The following is a 19,436-nucleotide window of genomic DNA, read 5'->3' as shown; positions in this document are numbered from 1 at the left end:
TTCCCACTGCTCCTTCGCCCCAGCCCAATCCTGCTTGATCTCGTCAGCTTCGCGTCTTCGCGCTGCAATTGGCCGGCCCCGGCCATTTAGCTCCGCCCCCTGCGCTGCGATTGGCCTGCACGTTGGGCCCCGCCCTTTTTTCCTGGAAAGTTCCTGGAAATCTGTCAAAGGCGGTTCCTTTAGCGGCTCCTAATTCCAGACACTGGAGCGGTCGCCCCTGGCCGCGCCCCACCGGGGCTCCACGCGCGCACAGTTCGCGGTTCTAGGAAGACGACGCTTCCAGGAAGGGCTGGGACACAGAGGACAAAAGATTAGGCGGCTTGCCCCGCCCCTCCGTCCCGTCCCGCCCCCAGTGCCCTCCTCACCCGCCCGCGCCGCGGCTCTCACTCTCTGCCCGCAACGAGGGCGCCGCTGGGGTATCCCGATCCACGTCCACGGGCGCTTCCAGCTGCCGCCGTCCCGCCGAGCCCTAGCCCCAGAGCTGCTTCCGCCGCTGCCGGGACATGGTCCTCTGCGTTCAGGGGTAAGCACGACTCCCCGCTCCGCGTCTCCCCTGTGCACCTCGAGCGCTGCACAGTAACCAGCTGGGGCCAGCGGCAGGGTTTTGAGAGATTTGTGGGCCGGAGTGACCGAGCGCAGGATTGACACGATGATATTACCACCTCTGTTCACTCCGTGGGTAGGGGAGCTGGGGATAGTCGGAAAGGACACGGGTTAGGCTAAGTCTGGATTCCGACTGGGACAGAGCCGCTTGCCAACGCACCCCCTGTGTCCTGGCTTACCTACCCAGTTCCGCTCTGGGCCAGGAGTTCTCTTTAGCTCTTGGCAGTAGGGTCGACGGGTGACCTTGGACCAGTCCCTACCCCTCTCTATCCTGCTTCTACTCTCCTGCACTAGGCTAGCAATTTCTCTGTTCCTAGGAAGCCAGCCTGAAACCCTGTCTCTCCAGGAAGGTACCAGATGACCAACAGCTCTTGAAAAAGTCTGGTTTGGGGAGTTTGGGGGGCCTGGGGCACCTCCACATTCTCCTCTAGGTATGATCTGGGATGCCAATGTGAGAAGGGCCTTGACTCCTACCTTCCTTCTTTAAGTTTCCCAAAGACCTGCCAGGATAAGTGATAAGACAGTGTTGGTGTCAGCCAAGCATTCTCAGCTCATTCCTTGGCCCTGAGTGACTCTATGTCCTCTTCAACCAAGGAGTCTAATGCCCATCAGACAGCTCTAACAAGAATCTAAAAGCTCTAGGGAGAGATGTAAATGGGCACTGCACACCCAAGGGGAGCTTGGGTAGCACAGCAGCTGCTATCATCAAAATTGGCATGGTACCAAGTGAGGAAGTTTGTGAAAGGGGGGACAAGCCTGAAGCACCCCCTGCTCTGAGCTTTCCTGTTCCAAAGGAGGAGACCTAGAATGCTAGGAGTATTCTCATTTAATATGTCTCCCCCATTGTCTCTTACATATACATCCTCTGAATTTTGGAACACTTACCAAGTGCTTTTCATTGCCTTCCCCTCATTACTACCCTGATTCTGGGATTCCATATTCCCTTTCATTTTCTTCCAGCTGAAAACCCCTACTGGAGCCTCAGGGTCAGCATTGGTTATCAAAGAGCAAGATTTGTGTGGTGTATGTTGGGGGGTGGGGCGGGGGGAGGGGATTGGGCACTATCTAGAGATGCTCATGGCTTTATCCTGGTTCTGTGCTCAAGGATCATTCCTGGTGGTGCTGGGGGGGTGCATATAGAGTGCCAGGGGATCGAACCCAGATTGCCCACTTAAAGGCAAGTGCCCTACCTTCTGTACTATCTCTCTGACTCAGAGAGCAAGATTTTTAAGACTTACACATATACAGCCATTATACATACAGAGACCAGCTGCACCTCACAGTCCAGCTGATGACCTCCAGGCAGAGAGCAACGATTCCCAGCTATTGGTCTGGGCTATGAGCTTTGCTCCAGGGCTGAATTTGCCCCATTGGCATGTGTTCCTAGTTGAGACTCATAGGTTGGGTTCTGCGGCAGGCACACACATGTACCTGGAACATATAGTCTCTATCCCCACCATGATGATGACACAGCCATGGACACACCCCTCTTCAGAAACAGTCTCCCACTAGGAGTCATTGGGGACCAGTGCAGAGACATCCATGCATCCTGATGTATCATGTCACCCCCAGCATGCTCATGGACACACGGACTAAGTTGTCAGAAGCAATCATCCCAGAGGCTCTGTCCTCACCTCCCAGCGGCCTGCTGTGTGCTTGGAAGTTTCCTGGGCCTGTGCTGAGCTCAGGCCCCAGCAGGCAGCCGGTACTTGAAACTCTCCCCGCTGCTCTCCTGCTCCTGGAGTGGGATTCCGGAGCTCTCTAATGCAGCCAGAGTGAATGGGAGGAACTATCAGGTTGGCTGGAGTGTGCCAGGGGTCTGTGGCCTCTTCTCCTGAGTGAGGTTTCTTATGAAACCCTGATGTGTAAATATTTTTTTTTGCTTTTTGAGTCACACCTGGTGATGCACAGGGGTTACTCCTGGCTCTGCACTCAGGAGTTACTCCTGAGGGTGCTCAGGGCACCATATGGGATGCTGGGAATAGAACCCGTGTCGGCCACGGGCAAGGCAAATGCCCTACCCGCTGCGCTATCTCTCCAGCCCCAATATTTTCTTCTTTTTGAAGTCACCTATAACCCTTACTGTCAGTGGCTCTTAACCACTTTTTTTTTTTTTTTTGCTACTCCTGCACTCAGGAATTATTCTTGGCGGGGGTCAGGGGACCACATGGGAGGTGGTTCACAGGGGAGCGAACACAGATTGGCCATGTGCAAGGCAAAAGTCCTACCCATTGTACTATTGGCCCCACTTGCCCACTTCTTTCTGCCTCGTAAGCAGTACCTAGGACTGCTTACCTGTGCTTAATGCTGTAATCCTTTTGTGGGGTGCCTTCCTCCACTCCTTGCACTGATTTAGCAGATTCAGAGTGGGAACACGCAGATCCTGGCTCCCTTGTAGCATATATGTTTATGTGATTTGGGGTTAAAACTTCTTCTTAAGAGGAGAGCCAATTTTTTCATTATCTTGGTGTCCTAAGGTCCAGTAGGGCCTTAGAGTTGGAAGTGAGTTCAGAGTATTTTTTGAGAAGGGAGGGAGGACCAAAAGTCCCTCTTTTCAGAATCCTACTTTGCCCCTCTGCTCCTCTCACCCATAAAGCCCTGGGACCACCATGCCAGGTGGGCCTCCTCTAGAGGGAAGGTACTATTCAGATCAGGGCTGACTCAGCAAACCCATCCTAACTATCCAGGAGTATGGTGTGGATGAGGAGTCAGGGAAATGGAGCCCCAGATTCAATTCCCTGCACCTCATGGGCCTTGAGCACTGCCAGGAGCAACTCCAGAACGATAAGTTAGGAGGAGCCCCAAGCACTAGATAGTATGGCCCAAAACAAAACAGAACATAGTGTGTCTGAAGTGCTCAGTATCTGATTGCTAGGATCCCTTCTTTGGAGGCAGGGAGCTAAAGCCTGGTGAGGAGCAAGGTTTGTTTAATATATCATAGAGCCTAGTAGTCTTATAGAACCTAGCTTTACCAAGTGAGGATCTAGAATTGGAATGAGTGTCTGGTGCTTTTCTGGGAGTTCATATTTATGCCAGCACCTTTATGAATCATTATCCACCCTAGCTTATCAGCGAGAAGGAACAGAGAACAGGATGGGAGTTCAATTTATTTGGGAAAAAAATGTTCCAGTCCCTAAGCCCTGGCAGTATGAACCTAGGTCCATTCAACAAATGTTTTTATCCACAAGAAGGTAGCGTGTAACCTCAGGCCACCCACCAATATCTTGGTGCCTCTCTGGAGGAGTCCATACAGGCCATGTCTCAACAAGAGCAATGCCACTTCCTCAGCCTGCCTCAGCCAAGAGGACACCGGTGTGATACATTTTTTGCAGTGAACCTCCAGAACGTTGTGGGGATACCAACTAGTGAATGAAAACTAAAAAGTTCATGATCACTAATCTGAGGTTTGGGTTGTTGCAAAGTGAAGAATGAGAATAATTACTGGTTAAAAAAATGAAGGAGGTTGGAGACGCCTCTTCTGAGAGCGAGTCTACAATAAGGGGAAGCAATCAAAGGGCCGTTTATAATGACAAGTGGAGGGTGGTAGGCAGAGAAGAAATGGGCTTAGTGAAATGAACTGGCCAAAGGTCATGTAACTAGTCAGAGGAGAAGGAAATCCCTGGAAATGTGGGGAAAACAGGGCCTTAACTCACTGTCTACCCCACCCCCTTTAGACCTTGTCCTTTGCTGGCTGTGGAGCGGATTGGGCAGCTGCCCCACTGGGCCCAGTCCCTGGAGCTGCCTGAGCCAGCAATGCAACCTTTACCTGCTGGGACTTTGTTGGAAGAGGTGGCAGAGGAGACTCCAGCCCAGCCGGAGAACGAGCCCAAAGAGCTAGACCCTGAGGAGGATCTGCTGTGCATAGCTAAGACCTTTTCCTACCTTCGAGAATCTGGTGAGTCTGAGGAGGGAGGCAGGCCTTGTCCTGGGAAGTCTGATGGGGGAAGCACTGTTCTGCCTCTTGATTCTGATTTGAGAGGCATGGCCATGCCCAGGAAAGTCGGATGGGAGAGGTACAGCTGTCCCCAGGAAGAAACTGTCCTGCCGGGTATCCCTAGCTCATTTCTATGGTGACCAGTCTCTCTGCCCCCATCCACTTGCCTAGGCTGGTATTGGGGCTCTATTACAGCCAGTGAGGCCCGGCAACACCTGCAGAAGATGCCAGAGGGCACATTCTTGGTCCGAGACAGCACTCACCCCAGCTACCTGTTCACACTGTCAGTCAAAACCACCCGAGGCCCCACCAACGTCCGCATCGAGTACGCTGACTCCAGCTTCCGCCTGGATTCCAACTGCCTGTCCAGGCCACGTATCCTGGCCTTCCCGGATGTGGTCAGTCTCGTGCAGCATTATGTGGCCTCCTGTGCTGCGGACACCCGAAGTGACAGCCCTGACCCTGCACCCACCCCGGCCCTGCCTGCCCCTAAAGAAGATGTTCCTGGCGACACAGCACTGCCTGCACCAGGGGCCACTGCTGTGCACCTCAAACTTGTGCAGCCTTTTGTGCGCAGAAGTAGCGCCCGCAGCCTGCAGCACCTATGCCGCCTGGTCATTAACCGTCTGGCAGCCGACGTGGACTGTCTGCCCCTGCCCCGGCGCATGGCTGACTACCTCCGACAGTATCCTTTCCAGCTCTGACCACGCCTGACATCCCGGGAGCCTCACCCAGACAGACCCTGGAGGCAGCAGGGGCCCCGGCTGGACTTGCACTCAGCCGTTCCTCCTGCAGCCATCCTGATATCCAGCAGCTGCGCCAGGAAGAGCCAGAAGGAGCAAGGCTGGGATGGGGAAGAAGCAGGAGAAAAAAGTGTCACAACTTGGAAGCTGCACCCCGCAGCTCCCATCTGGCTCCATTTATGTGAGCAGTGTCAGAGGAGAGGGGGTCAGGCAGGCCCTGGTCTCATCTGTGAGCTGCGTCCACCCGTGCTCCTAAGCTGCAGACTTCGCCAGCCTGTGTTTCTCAGTCATCAGGGTGGGGCAGGCCCCCTCCTGCCACCAGACTGTCTCAGGGAGAATAATGGCCAGAGACTTGAAGCTGACAATGGCAGACCCCAAGAGGGGAGCAGGCCAGATGGGGATTGCACAGTTCTACGGTATTTATTTATTTATTCTCCTTGTGGCTGGTCTCAGGATGAGCCAGTCCCACCTCTGCTTGGAGCGCTGTGTGCTCTAGAACCCCCAGTTTCTCTGGTTCCTCCCTGCAGAGAGCCGTGTCCTGAGATGTATGGGTAGACCAAGGCAGCCCTATGTGTCCTGGCACTGATCCACTCACCTGTGAATAGGTCCATCATCTTCTGTCCGCAGCCCTGGCTTTGGGATGGGGGGTGGCCTAATGAACAAGACACTTGAGTCAAAGCATTGACCCCACAGAACCCGCTGCTCCCCAGTTGTAGGACAGACCTCTGTCTGCACACAGCTGGCCTTGACCCTACTGCACTCCTGTACATGTACAAGAAGGGGTGCTAATTTCAGGATTGTCATCAATGCTTCTGGGTCATCTTACTGCCCAAGAAGATGCCTACACATGAGAGAATAAAATACAGCTCAGATAAGATTTTATAAAATTATTAGAATCCCCAACAGTTTGGTTGTTCTTTTTGTTCCAATGATCTTTACTGTCATGACAATAAAGTTGTACCTTTTGTTTATGAAACCCTTAGTGGGGCCTCTTTTGGAGTTCTGTCGACCATTTGGCCCCTTGGACCTCATCATGATCCCCCACTTTCCATCTGGGCCAGCTGAGGCCCAGACATCCTTGACGGCTGGACAGGTGCTATGGGGCACAGTGAAGATTGGCGGGGACAGGGAGCAGCCCTTCTCATCTCATTCCCCCTTGCTCCCTTCAAAGCCTGGTAGGAAGGAGGTGAAGGTCAGTAAGACTGCCTGCAGGTCACTGCCCAGAGGGGAAGGCTGGCAGAGCACCAAATAATGCTCATGGAGAGCCTGATGAAGCCTGGTGGGTGGAGGATTCCAGGAAGCGTGCTATCATGCACCCCCCACGCAGCATCTTTGAGCTGAGGAGTCCAATGGCCTTAGAAGTCAGGGGAGGTCAAGAGGGAGCAGGTACAGAAACCAGAGCGATAGTATAGTGGGAAGGGTGATTGCTTTGCACATGTCCAACTTGGGTTCAATCCCCGGTACCCAAATGATCTACCAGTAGTGGTCTCTAAGTGTAGAGCCAAGAGTAAATCCTAAACACCTCCAGGTATGCCCCTCCCTCAAAAAAAGAGGGAGCAGGTACAGGGAGTACAGAAGCAGCAGGGTAGGATGGAAAGTTTGTACCCCAATCACAGGAGGCCCATTGGGTGTGGAAGAACAAGACTTGGGAATAGCGGTCAGTACAATGCCTGAAGTAGGGATTGGTTGGGTTTAGGGTTCCTTTCTTTTACTTAGGGTCCTATACATCAGAAGTATGTAAGTATGGGGGTTGTGGGGGAACAATTAAAATGAAACTCTCCATGTTCTGACAGCCTGAAGCTTCTGGCATCTGCTGTCTGGAAATTGTCTGCTTCTCTCTTGAACACCTCCCAGGAAAGTTCCTGTAGACCTTGTTCAGAGCCAGCCGTACCTAATTTTGGAAACAGTTCTAACTTTTCCAAAATTTCTTAGCCCTGGGATAGTTAGAAGTTGCAGGTGAGAAAAGCCGATGCTCACAGGAGGGAGCAGGAGAGTATGAGAAGGGATGTAGGGACAAAAGAGGCAGGGAAAGATAAAAAATAAGAACTGGGCCAGGGAGACAGTTCAGGGGCAGGAACAAATGCTTCACATGAGGGAAACTCAGTCCCATCACCAGCGTGGTCCCCCAGCCACCACCAGATGCGCTCCCCTCCACCTCCCAACCCCCAGACAAGATAAAAGAAACAAGAACTGTGGAGACCCCACATTCATGGGGCATGGAGAATTGTAGCAAAGAACTAAGTAAAAAGTGGGTGAGGAAGGAAAGGGCTACCTTATTGGCATGGTGCCCTGGCCCAGGTGTCTAGCCTGGCACTTTCTCTGTGCTGGCGGAAATACCTGACAGCCTTCCCCAGGTCACCATGCCCTTGCCAGAGATGTCTATGGTTCCTCTTCCTCATTCCTTCAGCCTGGATCCCTGCCTCATTCTGACTCCCAACGGCTCTGAAGTGGCCCCTCAGTCTGTTCCAGTCCCCAGGTCTGTCACTCAGTGAGTGGGCAGAGGACATGGAGGGGTGCCAGGGGTCAACTGTTCACCACCCAAACAGAAGGTTGCTGGGTCAGAGAAAGTGCAAAGAGCTTATTGTTGCAGAGAGAAAGATAGCTCAGAGTGCCCCTGGGTGCTGCTGTAGTGTTTACCAAAGCCCTGGGCGTAGGTCTAAATATTTTCTTAATGCAAAAATGAGGACATTGAGACCGAGGGGACAAGTGCTAATCCCTGGTGGGTGCAACCCTGTCTGCTGCCAGCTGAGGAGCTAAAAGAAGCAGCCCTGTCAGGATGGCGCATGAAGCACAAACACTAGTAAGACCTTGTTTATGTAACTGCCTCTCTGCTCTCTGCCATGGGCACCCATAAGAGGCTGAGGCAGGGATGGAGTACAGGAGGGCTTTCTGGAGGAAGGTTAGGGACTGGATCCTGGAGAATTCTTCCAGACTCCAGCGAAGTGGATTCCCTCCCATGGCCCTCTCTGGGCTCAAAACACTTGGGGACAGGGAGGCCTCTAGGCCAATGAGGTCTCTCTTAATAGTGGGAGGCCTTGTAGGAATGTTTGCCTATGACCACCACATGCCCTACAATATTTGGGACTCCAAAAGCTATCCATTGAGCAGCTGTCCGTAGCTAAATTGGGCTAAATCTGGGGCCTGAATGGGACTGGGCAGGGCAGAGGGGATGATAGGGGCCTGGCTCCTCTCCCAGATAAGAACCTACCACCTGTTCAGTGGCTCACAGGGAAGTGGAGGGGCACAGGGGAGTTGCTCAAGTAGGCAGAAGGGTTCTGGGCACTCACAGAGTCTCCCTTCAGATGAAGAGAGCCTGTGCAAGCCTGGGCAGCATTTTCCCTGCAGCCTGTTGGACCAGTTTTGGTTTTGGTGGCTTTTTTTTTTTTTGGTTTTGTTTTGTTTTGTTTTGTTTTGGGGGATAGGGAAGCCACAACCAGTGATGCGCAGGGGTTACTCCTGGCTCTGTGCCCAGGGGACCATATGGAATGAATGCTTGGGGTCTATCCCGGGTCAGCCACATTCAGTGCAAACATGCTACCCACTGTCCTATCTCATCCCCCGCATTGGATCAGTTTTAACAGAAAGCACGTTAGAGCTTTGCCAGAAATCCATCCACCTCTCCTGTGCTGATATCAGGCCCACAAGCAGCAGCAGTGTCCAGGCCCTCCTTGACTTAGGCAGATCACAGAGTCACTTATCCAAGGGATCATTCTGGTGGTCACTCAGAGCAACAGGCTGGGGCTCCTGTATCTGAGAGTCAAGACAGAGGAGGTCCCTGAGAATGAAGGCAGCTTGCATGCATGCACTGCATATGTGCGCGCAAGTGCACGCTCACACACACACACACACACACACACACGCACGCACACACACGCACACAGCCTCCTTTGACAGGTCTCCCCTCCAGTCTGGATTATATGCTGTGTACTTACTTGGTTCTGAAGTGTTTCCATCAGCCTCACAGAGCCTTAGTGGATCCTTCAACTATGGAATGGGACAGAGACACACCTGGGCCCCAGTGTCCAGACTAGAACTCTTTATTTCCTCCTAGACATGCCTCTACCCTCTCCTTACATCTTGGAGACAACTCATTTCATACCTAACCTATTGATCTCTGAGTTCATCACTCACTCACCTGACTGGACCATTCTGATGCCTCTCGTTGGCTCCGCCCTTTAGGGGTTCACATGCCCTGTCTTCCTGTCTTCCTTACCTAGTGATACTCACAGACTCCCCCATACCTTTTTAGTGCCTTACCCCAGATTCCAGAAAATGGTTTTCCAAGCTTCTGGACCATTCCATTCTGCTCTTCTCAAACAGCCCAGTGCAACAGTTGGTCACCTAGGATGTCCTCCTTCACACCCACCATGGCAAGCTCTTATCCTTCCAAGTCCAACCCCGTTGCTCCTTCTTTGAGAAACCTTTCTTAATGTCTTCATTTCTTCATGCCCATTTATTTATTTTTATGGAGTCACCAAGAGTTAAAAAGTTCATTTTTATTGAGTTCCAGTTTCACAATGTTCCAGCAACATGTGTCTATTCCCCTCTACCAATGTCCCCAGTTTCCCTCCCACCCTCCAGCCTGCCTTTATGTCAGGCACTTTTCCCCTCCACCATTATTGAAGCACTCCCTTCCCTGACCTATTCCCCACCCCACCCAACTCCAACAGCAAGCTTCCTTATTCAAATCTAATTTAGACACTGATTGTATTCTGGGGAATCTCCCTAGAACCTGAGTCTTCCCAGTTCTCTCCAGCCTAGAGAGGAGAAAATATACTTCCTGAAAACAATCATTCTTTGACTTCTTATGAAGCTTCACAGGAGATTCTTTTGGCTTTAGTCAGTTTGCTTGTCTGTTTGTCTGTCTGTCTGTCTGTCTCTCTCTCTCTCTCTCTCTCTCTCTCTCTCACACACACACACACACACACACTAAGCATCCCATGACAGTCCCTAGGGGTCTTTGACTCATCAACTCAGCCAAGTAAAAGAACACAGACAGAGTTCAGAGTTCAAATCTCAGCACCGCATCCCCCTTCCCCACATCACTCTGGGACCTCAGGCAAGCACTTTAACTTCTTGGATCTTCCATTTCTTCCTATGTCTAGTAGAAATAGAGGCTGTGTCCATGTCACAGGGTGGCTGGAAAGTTACTGGCTCTGACTTTGGGGAAACAGAGTGAATGGAAGCTGGCACTCTGAGCAGGAGAAGCTGCAAGCCAAGGACGGCAGGAACCTTTCCGTTGTGACCAAAGCTTTCTGCTCTGTGGAAAGTCAGTTTTTCCCATGAGCCAGGACTGGTTGAATCAGGCAGGTCAAATTCTTTCTGAAGGCTAAGAGAACTTGGGACTGCCACAATTTTTCCAGGAAGTCCTTTGGGACTATTCTACCACTAATTTCCACTATTAAGACCCTACTTGGTGTAGCAAGAGGGCGAATGGTCCCCAGTAAACACTGCCCCTGGAGAACTCTTGTCCAGGGATTTTACCCACATCCCAGTGGACCAGATTGAGCCATTCCTGTGCACAAGCAGGACTTCTCCAGCAGAGCTAAGGATTTCACTCACAGACTGGGTTGAACCAAAACTTTATTTTTAAAAAAATACTTCTCAGGGTCCAAGTGATATAACAGTGGGTAGGGCACTTGCCTTGCATGAGGCCAACGTGGGTCCAATTCCTCAGAATCTGTATGGCTCCTGAGCATGCCAGGTGTGACACCTGAGTGAAGAGCCAGGCTCCTGAGCATCACCAGGTGTGACCTGCAAACAAATAAATAAAATTAACATACTTCTCAATTCCTGGGTTCAACCCTGGAGTGGGTGGGGATAGAAGTACATCTCAGCCCTCAGTCTCCTGAGAACCTTACAACTTCCCTCCTCCCTTACATTCACTGAACCTCTGTGTGAGTGTGTGTGTGTGTGAGAGAGAGAGAGAGAGAGAGTGCATGTATGTGTGTATGTGTGAGTGTGTGAGTGATTGTGAGAGAGAGAGTGCATGTGTGTGTATGTGTGAGTATGTGTGTGTTTGTTGACCTTTCCACTTGGCCAATATTCCTTTTGTTTTTCAGAGCTCCGCGGGATGGGGACTGGCCACAGGAGCAGCTTCAGGGAGAGTGGCCTCTCAGGGCCAAGAGCCTGCACCCAGCAAGAGGGCCCATGGGACTTGCCCCTGGTCATCCTTGCCCAGTCAGCAGTGGTGCCTGGTAGCAGGCAGGAGGGCTAAGCTTCAGCAGAACTAGCAGGATGACCTGGACAGGCAGCCACATGGGGTTCAGAGTGCTACATTTGATGTGAGTGCTATTCGCTTGCTCTCCCCCTGACCCCAGAGGTGCCCATAGGGCACTCCAGTCCTTCATTTCTTCACCTGAGGGTGCCAGACTTGGAATACTGGGGCCAAGACCTTGGTAGTTTCCCCCTTTGTCCTCTGGGTCTCTTGTAGTATAGCAGCAGGCGCAAGGCTGGAGAAGGTTCTGGGCCCTGCAGAGGGCAGAAGGCACTACATGGGCACCCACCCCCCGTGGGTGAGGTGTTTTCACTAGAATTGGCAGCAGCTGCCGAGAGGCTCTTCCCAGGAAGAGCAAAGCGCCTCTTCCAAGAACTCAGAGGAGGCCGCAGGCAGGGGAGGGGGCATGGGGGAGTTAATTTTAAACCAAACAGCTTTCAACGCTTCTCAGGAACTGGTTGCTCAACTTGATCTGGCAGGTCCCATGCGAGTGGACAGGCTTGGTGCCAAGTCAGAGATGGCGGGGGTGGCAGACACACCCGAGAGGGAGGCCTAGTGACCTTGAGGGAAGTTGTACCCTGTCCTTACTCATGAATCAGGGCCTGACTCCCACTGACCCAAACTGGCTTGTCGTGGGCTGAGGAGGGGTCCTCTGTCACAGCCCATAGCTAGGTGAGATAATTAGATGAGGAACACAAGTGTCCCATCCTTCAGAGGACCCCATATTGACTGTCCAGTCCCCTTTCCTGTTCCAGACGTGCCATTCCTATCCCTGGAGTTTCCCTCCGAAGTTACCTAAGCAAGCCCTGGTCTGAGGACAGGGAAAAGTCTGTGCACCGTGCCTCAGGGGGCTGCCAGAGAAGGGCAGAAGGAGAGGCAGCGGGCAGCAGGCCGGTGAGAGCCCTGGGCCCACCAAGTGAGTCTCCCGTGGGACCTGGGTCCTCTCTGGGCCTGGCCTCATGGCTGAGCAGGAGCTGCAGCGCCTTCATGCACACTGACTCCTGGCCTCCACCTTCTCCCATGCCAAAAGCTTGGGCAACGTCCTTGTCCCTACCAGCCCCACCCAGGCACTCATTCGTCTTCCTCTGCCTCCGCTGGCTGCACAGTGAGACCCCAGCAGCCTGGGTGGGGTGAGGCCTGCATTCCAAGAAAGGGTCTGGGCAAGACCTGCTGGGAGCTACAGTTCTTGGAACCAGGCCTGTAGAGTAAGGGGATGCTTCATGGACCCTGCAGCCACTCCAGGGAGAGAAGCTCGAGGGCAGGGCAATGACCTCAGTGACGGAAAAGGGGTGCCGAGGTCTCCCCTACGTTCTTGCTTCTAGGCTACAGAGACCTCCTTAGACTCCCCCATTTTGCACCAAATCTGCGGCCCCTTAAGAGGGTAGACTGGTCAGCCCAGGTCTGGCACAGCCCCTGTGGGCCCAGTGTCCAGTCCAGGGATAGGCACAGAGTAGACAAGCAGACACAGCAGGGGAAGAGAGAGCACTGTGAGAGGAGCAGAGGGCAGGGTAAGTTTGCTGAGAAAGCGGGGTACTGGGTTTGAGAAGGGGGCAGTGAGGGCTAGCTGCCAGACAGGGAGCAGCCGTCTCACTCGCTTGCTGAGCCTCCTGTGGCAGGAAAGGCAGCCTCTGGCTGAACTTTTCCCTTCTGAGACTTTCCTGGAGATCACTCCTCTCTGTCTCAGTGGGCCTGGAGGGCTCCCTTTTGTTGGTGTTAGTTGTGGGAACACACAGGGCTCCAGGTGGTTCTCTGGTTGAACCCAGGGCCTACCTATGAAAGGCATTTGCTCTAGTACTTGAGCTGTGTCCTTGGCCCCTTGGGGCATCTTTGTAACACTTGAAACCTGTTTGCCTTCAGAAGAACAAAGGCCTCCTTAGCCAAAGCTGGACAGAGTTCTGGGCAGGCTCTGACCTCTGCCCTATGCCCTCAACCCATTCCCTGGGTCTCATGAGCGTGGCTTTCCACTGGCTACCCAGCCTCCTGGTACCTACGACCTGTTCTTTGTAATCCAACCGGTGTCAAGGAAGCAGGCCCCAGTCTGTTCTCCAGGGGCCAATCTAGGGTTGAGAAGGGCTGACACTGCCTTGATGGGGGGCTATGACAGATCCGGTGACCCATGCAGGACAGTAGTGGGGCAACATAGGGTTATAGTCGGTCCAGGCACTGGGTTAGGGATTCACAAGTCCACAGAGTGAATGGGAAGATCATGTTCTCACTGACTTGACACCTGCAAAATACACCATGAAAGCACTGGAACCTGCAAGGGTGCTTCTTCCAGGATGCAGGGCATGCTGTATCCCAACAGAGGTGGTCAGAACCAGACAGCCCATGCTACTCAACAGGTGAGTGATTCCCATTGAGCTCCTCTGTAAAGGGAGACCAAAATACCCTTTAACCTAGTGGAGCTATGGGGAGCATATGTGCAGCTTGCTGATCTCCCTTCTTTTCAGAGTCTCCTCCAAGTCCTTCCCACCCTAAGCCCTCTAACCATGAGCTCTTACAGAGTCCCAGGAACACATTTTCTCTAACCCTTATTGCAGCAGAAAGTACCTTGCTGTGGATTGGGCACCTCTGTTTTCCCCACCAGCACTGGCCCCTGAGGCACACAGGGCTCCTGGCAGAGGAAGTCCCCCACTACAGACTCTAATGATTTAATTATCATATGTTACCTACTTCCAACAAAAAAATACATTCTCCTCCCACTCAACAAGTATACTTTCATAATGATAAAGTCTGTATGTCTGTGGTTTTTATGTGTCTGAAAATCATTTTTAAATGTCAGAAAGTCAGATGTAAAAGATGATTGAACTTAATGATTACTGCTCATGTCCAGGTATCAAAGGATAGGCCTGAAATTTAAGTGAGAAAGAAATAAAAACACACCTCATTAAATGGCACTGTGTACTTATTCTGCAGTATGTACTGTTCTTGTTGTTACTCCAGCATTGATTGTGTTGTTATAATTTTTGGTTTCTTTTTGGGTCACACCTGCTGGTACTCAGGGCTTAACTCCTGCCTCTGTGTTCAGGAATCACTGTTGGTGGTGCTCAGGGAAACTATATGGTGCTGGGGATCAAGTCAGGTCAGCATCAATGAGCAAGGCAAAGTACCTTAACCTGTACTAACTCTTCAAAATTTTCACTTAAGCACAATTCTTTGTTTATTTGTTTGTTTGGTTGTTTTCTAAGTACAATTCTCTTGATAGGATTTAAAATACTAAAATATACAAAAAGCCTCCTTCCTTCCCTTCCTTTCTTCCTTCTTGAATTATTCCTCTCCAAATTAATTTATGCAAGGAGCACAAAGATGCATTTAAATGGAATATACTTTAAATTTAAAGAATAGGGGCCAGGGAGATAGTATAGTGGATACACTGTTTGCCTTGCATGTGGCCAACCCAAGTTCAATCCCCAGCATCCCATATGGTAAAAAAATAAATATTTATCTATGTCTCTATATAAATATATATTGTGTGGGCCACTCCCAAAAGTACTTGGGAACACAGGGTCATTTCCAGCTATGCTCTGCACAGTAATGTGGGCCTGAGGGTTCAGTGCTCTTTTACCTCACAGTGCTCAGGCCACGCCCATAGATGATGGATGGGTGTGCCAGTACTCTGGGCATCAAATTCAGGGACTTGCACATGCTTACACATGTCCACCATTTGAGTAATTTCCCCAATCCTGAAATTAGTTTAAATATATTCTAAAAGATTATTTTTTTAATCAAAATTAGTAAAACTGGGGCCAAAGAGATAGTCCATTGGGTAGGGTGTTTGCCTGCTTGCAGCCTACCCAGGTCCAATTTCTGACACCCCATATGGTTCCCCCAAGCCCTGCCAAGACTGATCCCTGAGCAAAGTATGAGGAGTAAGTCTAGAGCACTGCCAGGTATGGCCTCAAAACAAGCAAACAAAAATTAGAAAAATTAAAAGAAAAATGTCAACTGAACTGTCAAAATTTAATGCAGAAATACTTAAGACCAAATTGTATCTAACTCTCTCATAAATTTTTAAAATTTTCATTAGCTGCTAAATGCTTCCCAATTCACAGTCAAATCCTATGTTACCTCTAAGGCAGATTCGCAACCTGCCTTCATCTCCCTGTGGTCTGAGTGGTGTCAAGAGTGGGGTAGGGCTTGTCACACTGTCAGCAGTGTATCGATCCCCACTGATGGGACAGCCACATGTTTTTAGGACATTTATTATCAACTAAGCACGTATGTGTTTGTAATCAATTCTAAGTAACAGATTCAGGTTCCCAGCAGATTAGAAGAGAGTAAGGCCAGGGAGATAGCTGGAAGGCTGCGCACATGCTCTGTATATCAGAGCTATGGGTTCGAGTCTCTATATTTCTTGGTTCCTGAGGCACCACCAAAAGTGACCCCCAAGCACCACCAGGTCTGGCCCCTCCTCATCCCCAAAAAGAATAAAAGAATGGTAACAGACCAGGTACACTTTGCAATAAATGGTATTGGAACAATGGCGGGGGGGGGGGGGGTGTTGGGGGGGAGGGAAATACAGACTAATGTCTATTTCAGTAGGCAACTACCTCAAACTCTGGATGGGCTAAATGCTGAGATCTGAACTAGGAAAGCCTCCGAGTCCTTTAGAGGAGTCAACTGGGGGCCATATGGCCCCTTTGGACCCTCTGGATAGTCCAAAGGAGTCACAGATGAGAATTTCATAAATGACAGGCCACTCCACAAAACCAGTGAAACAGGGGAGCCAAGAGAGGGAATGAAGATCAGAAGGGAGCCACGTGAGGAAAAGGCTGGGAAATGAAGCTCTCTAGCATGTCCCTGAAGTCACAGCCGCGGTCCTGGGCGAGGAAGCCTAGGCTTCCTTCCCACAGCTCCTGCCTCCCACATAGGGCGGGTCTAAGAATTGAATCAAAATCCATACACACCCATTTAGTGTCATCTTCCATCTGGACAGGTTTCCCCAGAAGTGGGCTCTGGGACAAGAGTCCAAACACAGCTTGTTTATTGAGGAGGTGAGGCTCACAAGCCAATAGAAATTTGGAAGACACCCTGAGGGAGGCCCTGACCATACCCACCCACAAACCTTTCAAGGGGATCATGTCATGAAAAGCCTTAGAAAATAGAGGTAGGGTTGCCCTCCAGGAAAAAAGGGCAGGTTTGCTTTATTGTCCATTGTAAAAAAGATACTGTCTCTTTCTGAGGCAAAGGTTGGGTGTTTACTTATGGTGTATCATGAAAGATCTAGGTTCCTGAATCCAGGGTTCTCCTGAAGTACAACCCAGAGATATGAAGGAATCACCACAGCTGGTCGGGCATTTGCCTTGCACGCGGCCGACACGGTCGACCTAAGTTCGATTCCTCCGCCCCTCTCGGAGAGCCCGGTAAGTTACCAAGAGTATCTCGCCCACACGGCAAAGCTGGCAAGCTACCTATGTCATCTTTGATATGCCAAACACAGTAACAACAAGTCTCACAGTGAAGACATTACTGGGCCCGCTTGAGCAAATCGATGAACAGCGGAAGGACAGTGACAGTGACACCCACCTCTTACTGATTCACTTTGGGACTTGGGGAGGAAATAGTGCAAGAAAATGCTGATACTCCACCTACTGTTGTTTCTTTGTCTATGATCTGCGCTTCCAGAATAGAAGTCTTGTGCTCTGCGCTGACACCCTTGAGAATATGACAGGTTAAGTTGCTAGTTTGGGGGCTGGGGAAGTAGCTCAGCAGGTAGGGCATTTGCCTTGCAAGCAGCCAACCTAGGTTCAATTCCCAGCATCCCATATGGTCCCCCGAACACCGCCAGGAGTAATTCCTGAGTGCATGAACCAGGAGTAACTCCTGTGCACTGCCGGTGTGACCCAAAAAGGAAAAAAAAAAGTTGCTAGTTTGCAAGTTGTATAAAATCTGAGTCTTCCCCACCCCTGACATCACTAAGAGGGGAAGTGAACCAGGGAAGGAGAAGGAAGCCAAAGCAGGTGTGGTAACCAGTGTCTTCCCTCTGCCTGCAGCTGAGTCTGCCTCACAGAAGCAGCCTTCGGGTTGCCATCACACATACACACACCCCCACCCCCCACCAAGAGACTTGTATCATTAACCCCCACCCCTGAATGGCTTAGCGCTATTCCAGGGGGTGAGATCACCGGGGGTTTTGGTCACTTGCCTCCCTGGCCTCTGCCCCAAGTGCACTAGGAAGAGCATCAGAACTGACTGTTGTATGGGCACTTGAATGCCAGGGAATGGAGCTGCTTGGGCCCCACCAGACAGTGGGCTCCATGTGGGCAGGGCCTTATCTGAATACACTAAGCCCCAGTGCCCGGCACAATGCCAAGCAAACAGTGACCGAATGAACAACACACAGCCCAAGGTTAAAAGTCTATTTTCCTGCCTCTCTCCTCTGCCAGGCCAAGAACAGTGACTGAGTCCATTTTTCCCTTCATATTTTAATACCGAGACTAGGTCTGGCTGCCAGTAAACACTCACTAAAAGTTTGTTCCAAGAGTGATGTAAACAAAAAAAAAGTCTTCTAAAATAAATGAACAAAACTCTGAGTCAGCTAGGACTAAACTGGGTCATCTGTAGGGGAAAATCTATTGATCTAAGATTCATAACAAATGTGCCAAAGTGGAGCACCAGAGGCATCCGAGGCACATGAAAGTAAGATATAAATACTCAACTATCACCATTTATCAATAGTATAGGAGGGACCTATTGCAAACTACAATACCCTGAAGGAAAGAGTGAGCAAAAGGGAATGCCCTGCCACAGAGGCGGGGTGGGGTGGGGGGAACTGGGTGTGGGGGTGGGAGGTCTACTAGGATCATTGGTGGTGCAGAATGGGTACTGGTGGAGGGATGGGTACTCACTCATTGTATAACTGAAACCCAAGCACGAAAGTTTATAAGTCTACAACTGTACCTCACGGTGTTTCACTGATAAAAAAAAAAAGTATAGGAGGGAGGCTCTTAGGAAAATAAATTAGAGCTACAAGACCAGGAAAATAAATTAGAGCTAAGAATATTAGAGAGGAAAAGACAGTGTTGTTATTATTTTCAGTGAAAAAAAGTCAATGTGGAAAATCCAAGGGAAGCAATGAACAACAAATCTAAGAGAAACCACCAAAGAGGCCAGTGATAGGATAAACCACATAAATCAACAGCATTCTCAGGCAGCAGCAAAAACCAGTTAGGCCATCTCTCTGCAGGATAAACAACAATAAACTCTGTATAACAACTGAGGAAGACAAGCAGCTGTGCCCAGGGCCTGTGCTGGGGCCACCGGAGGAGAAGAAAATGTGACGTAGGGAGCTAGCAGAAAGGCACCTCCTCACATGAGGCTGACACCCAAGGATAATAGATACAAGGGCCAGGAGGATTGCCCCATAGCTGGAAGCCTGCCTCATGAGTGGAGGGGAGAAGGCAGATGAAATAGAGAAGAGACCACTAATAAAATGGTTTGCTGGAGGAATCAGTCGAATGGGAGATGTGTGCCGAAAGTAGATAATGGACGAAACATGATGACCGCTCAGAGTCTGTACTGCAAACCATAATGTCCAAAAGTAGAGAGAAGAGTATGGGGAATATTGTCTGCCATGGAGGCGGGTGGGGGGAGGGTGGAAGGGGGATATACTGGGGAGATTGGTGGTGGGGAATGTGCACTGGTGGAGGGATGAGTGTTTGATCATTGTGTCATTGTAACCCAAACATGAAAGCTGGTAACTTCCTCACGGTGATTCAATAAAATTTTTTAAAAAAAGGAAAAGAAAGCCACCTCCTCTTGTTACCTACCAAAATTATTTTATTGGGGGCTGGAGTGATAGCACAGAGGGTAGGGCGTTTGCCTTTCATGCAGCCAACCCAGGTTCGATTCCCAGCATCACATATGGGCCCCTGAGCACTGCTAGAAGTAATTCCTAAGTGCAGAGCCAGGAGTAAACCCTGTGCATTGCCGGGTGTGA

At 50.7% G+C, this 19,436-nt stretch overlaps 1 protein-coding gene across 1 annotated transcript; it reads left to right on the top strand.

The window, feature by feature from the left end:
- The first annotated feature begins 200 nt into the window (after positions 1–200).
- CISH (cytokine inducible SH2 containing protein) lies at positions 201–6,262 on the top strand. Its single transcript, XM_056129420.1, has 3 exons — positions 201–523; positions 4,278–4,498; positions 4,709–6,262. The coding sequence occupies exons 1-3, from the start codon at positions 504–506 to the stop codon at positions 5,239–5,241; spliced, it is 774 nt and encodes a 257-aa protein (XP_055985395.1). The 5' UTR covers positions 201–503; the 3' UTR covers positions 5,242–6,262.
- The last annotated feature ends 13,174 nt before the right edge of the window (positions 6,263–19,436 follow it).

Source organism: Sorex fumeus, unplaced genomic scaffold, assembly GCF_029834395.1.
Source record: "Sorex fumeus unplaced genomic scaffold, SorFum_2.1 ptg000072l, whole genome shotgun sequence".
NCBI lineage: Eukaryota > Metazoa > Chordata > Mammalia > Eulipotyphla > Soricidae > Sorex > Sorex fumeus.
This window is presented reverse-complemented; position numbering and strand designations above follow the sequence as displayed.

What these genes read in the sequence shown, in the direction of transcription:
- CISH (XM_056129420.1), top strand. Translation starts at nt 504, where the DNA reads ATGGTCCTCTGCGTTCAGGG. An exon ending in ATGGTCCTCTGCGTTCAGGG is followed by an intron (nt 524 to 4,277) that starts GTAAGCACGACT and finishes CACCCCCTTTAG; the next exon opens with ACCTTGTCCTTTGCTGGCTG. An exon ending in TTCCTACCTTCGAGAATCTG is followed by an intron (nt 4,499 to 4,708) that starts GTGAGTCTGAGG and finishes CCACTTGCCTAG; the next exon opens with GCTGGTATTGGGGCTCTATT.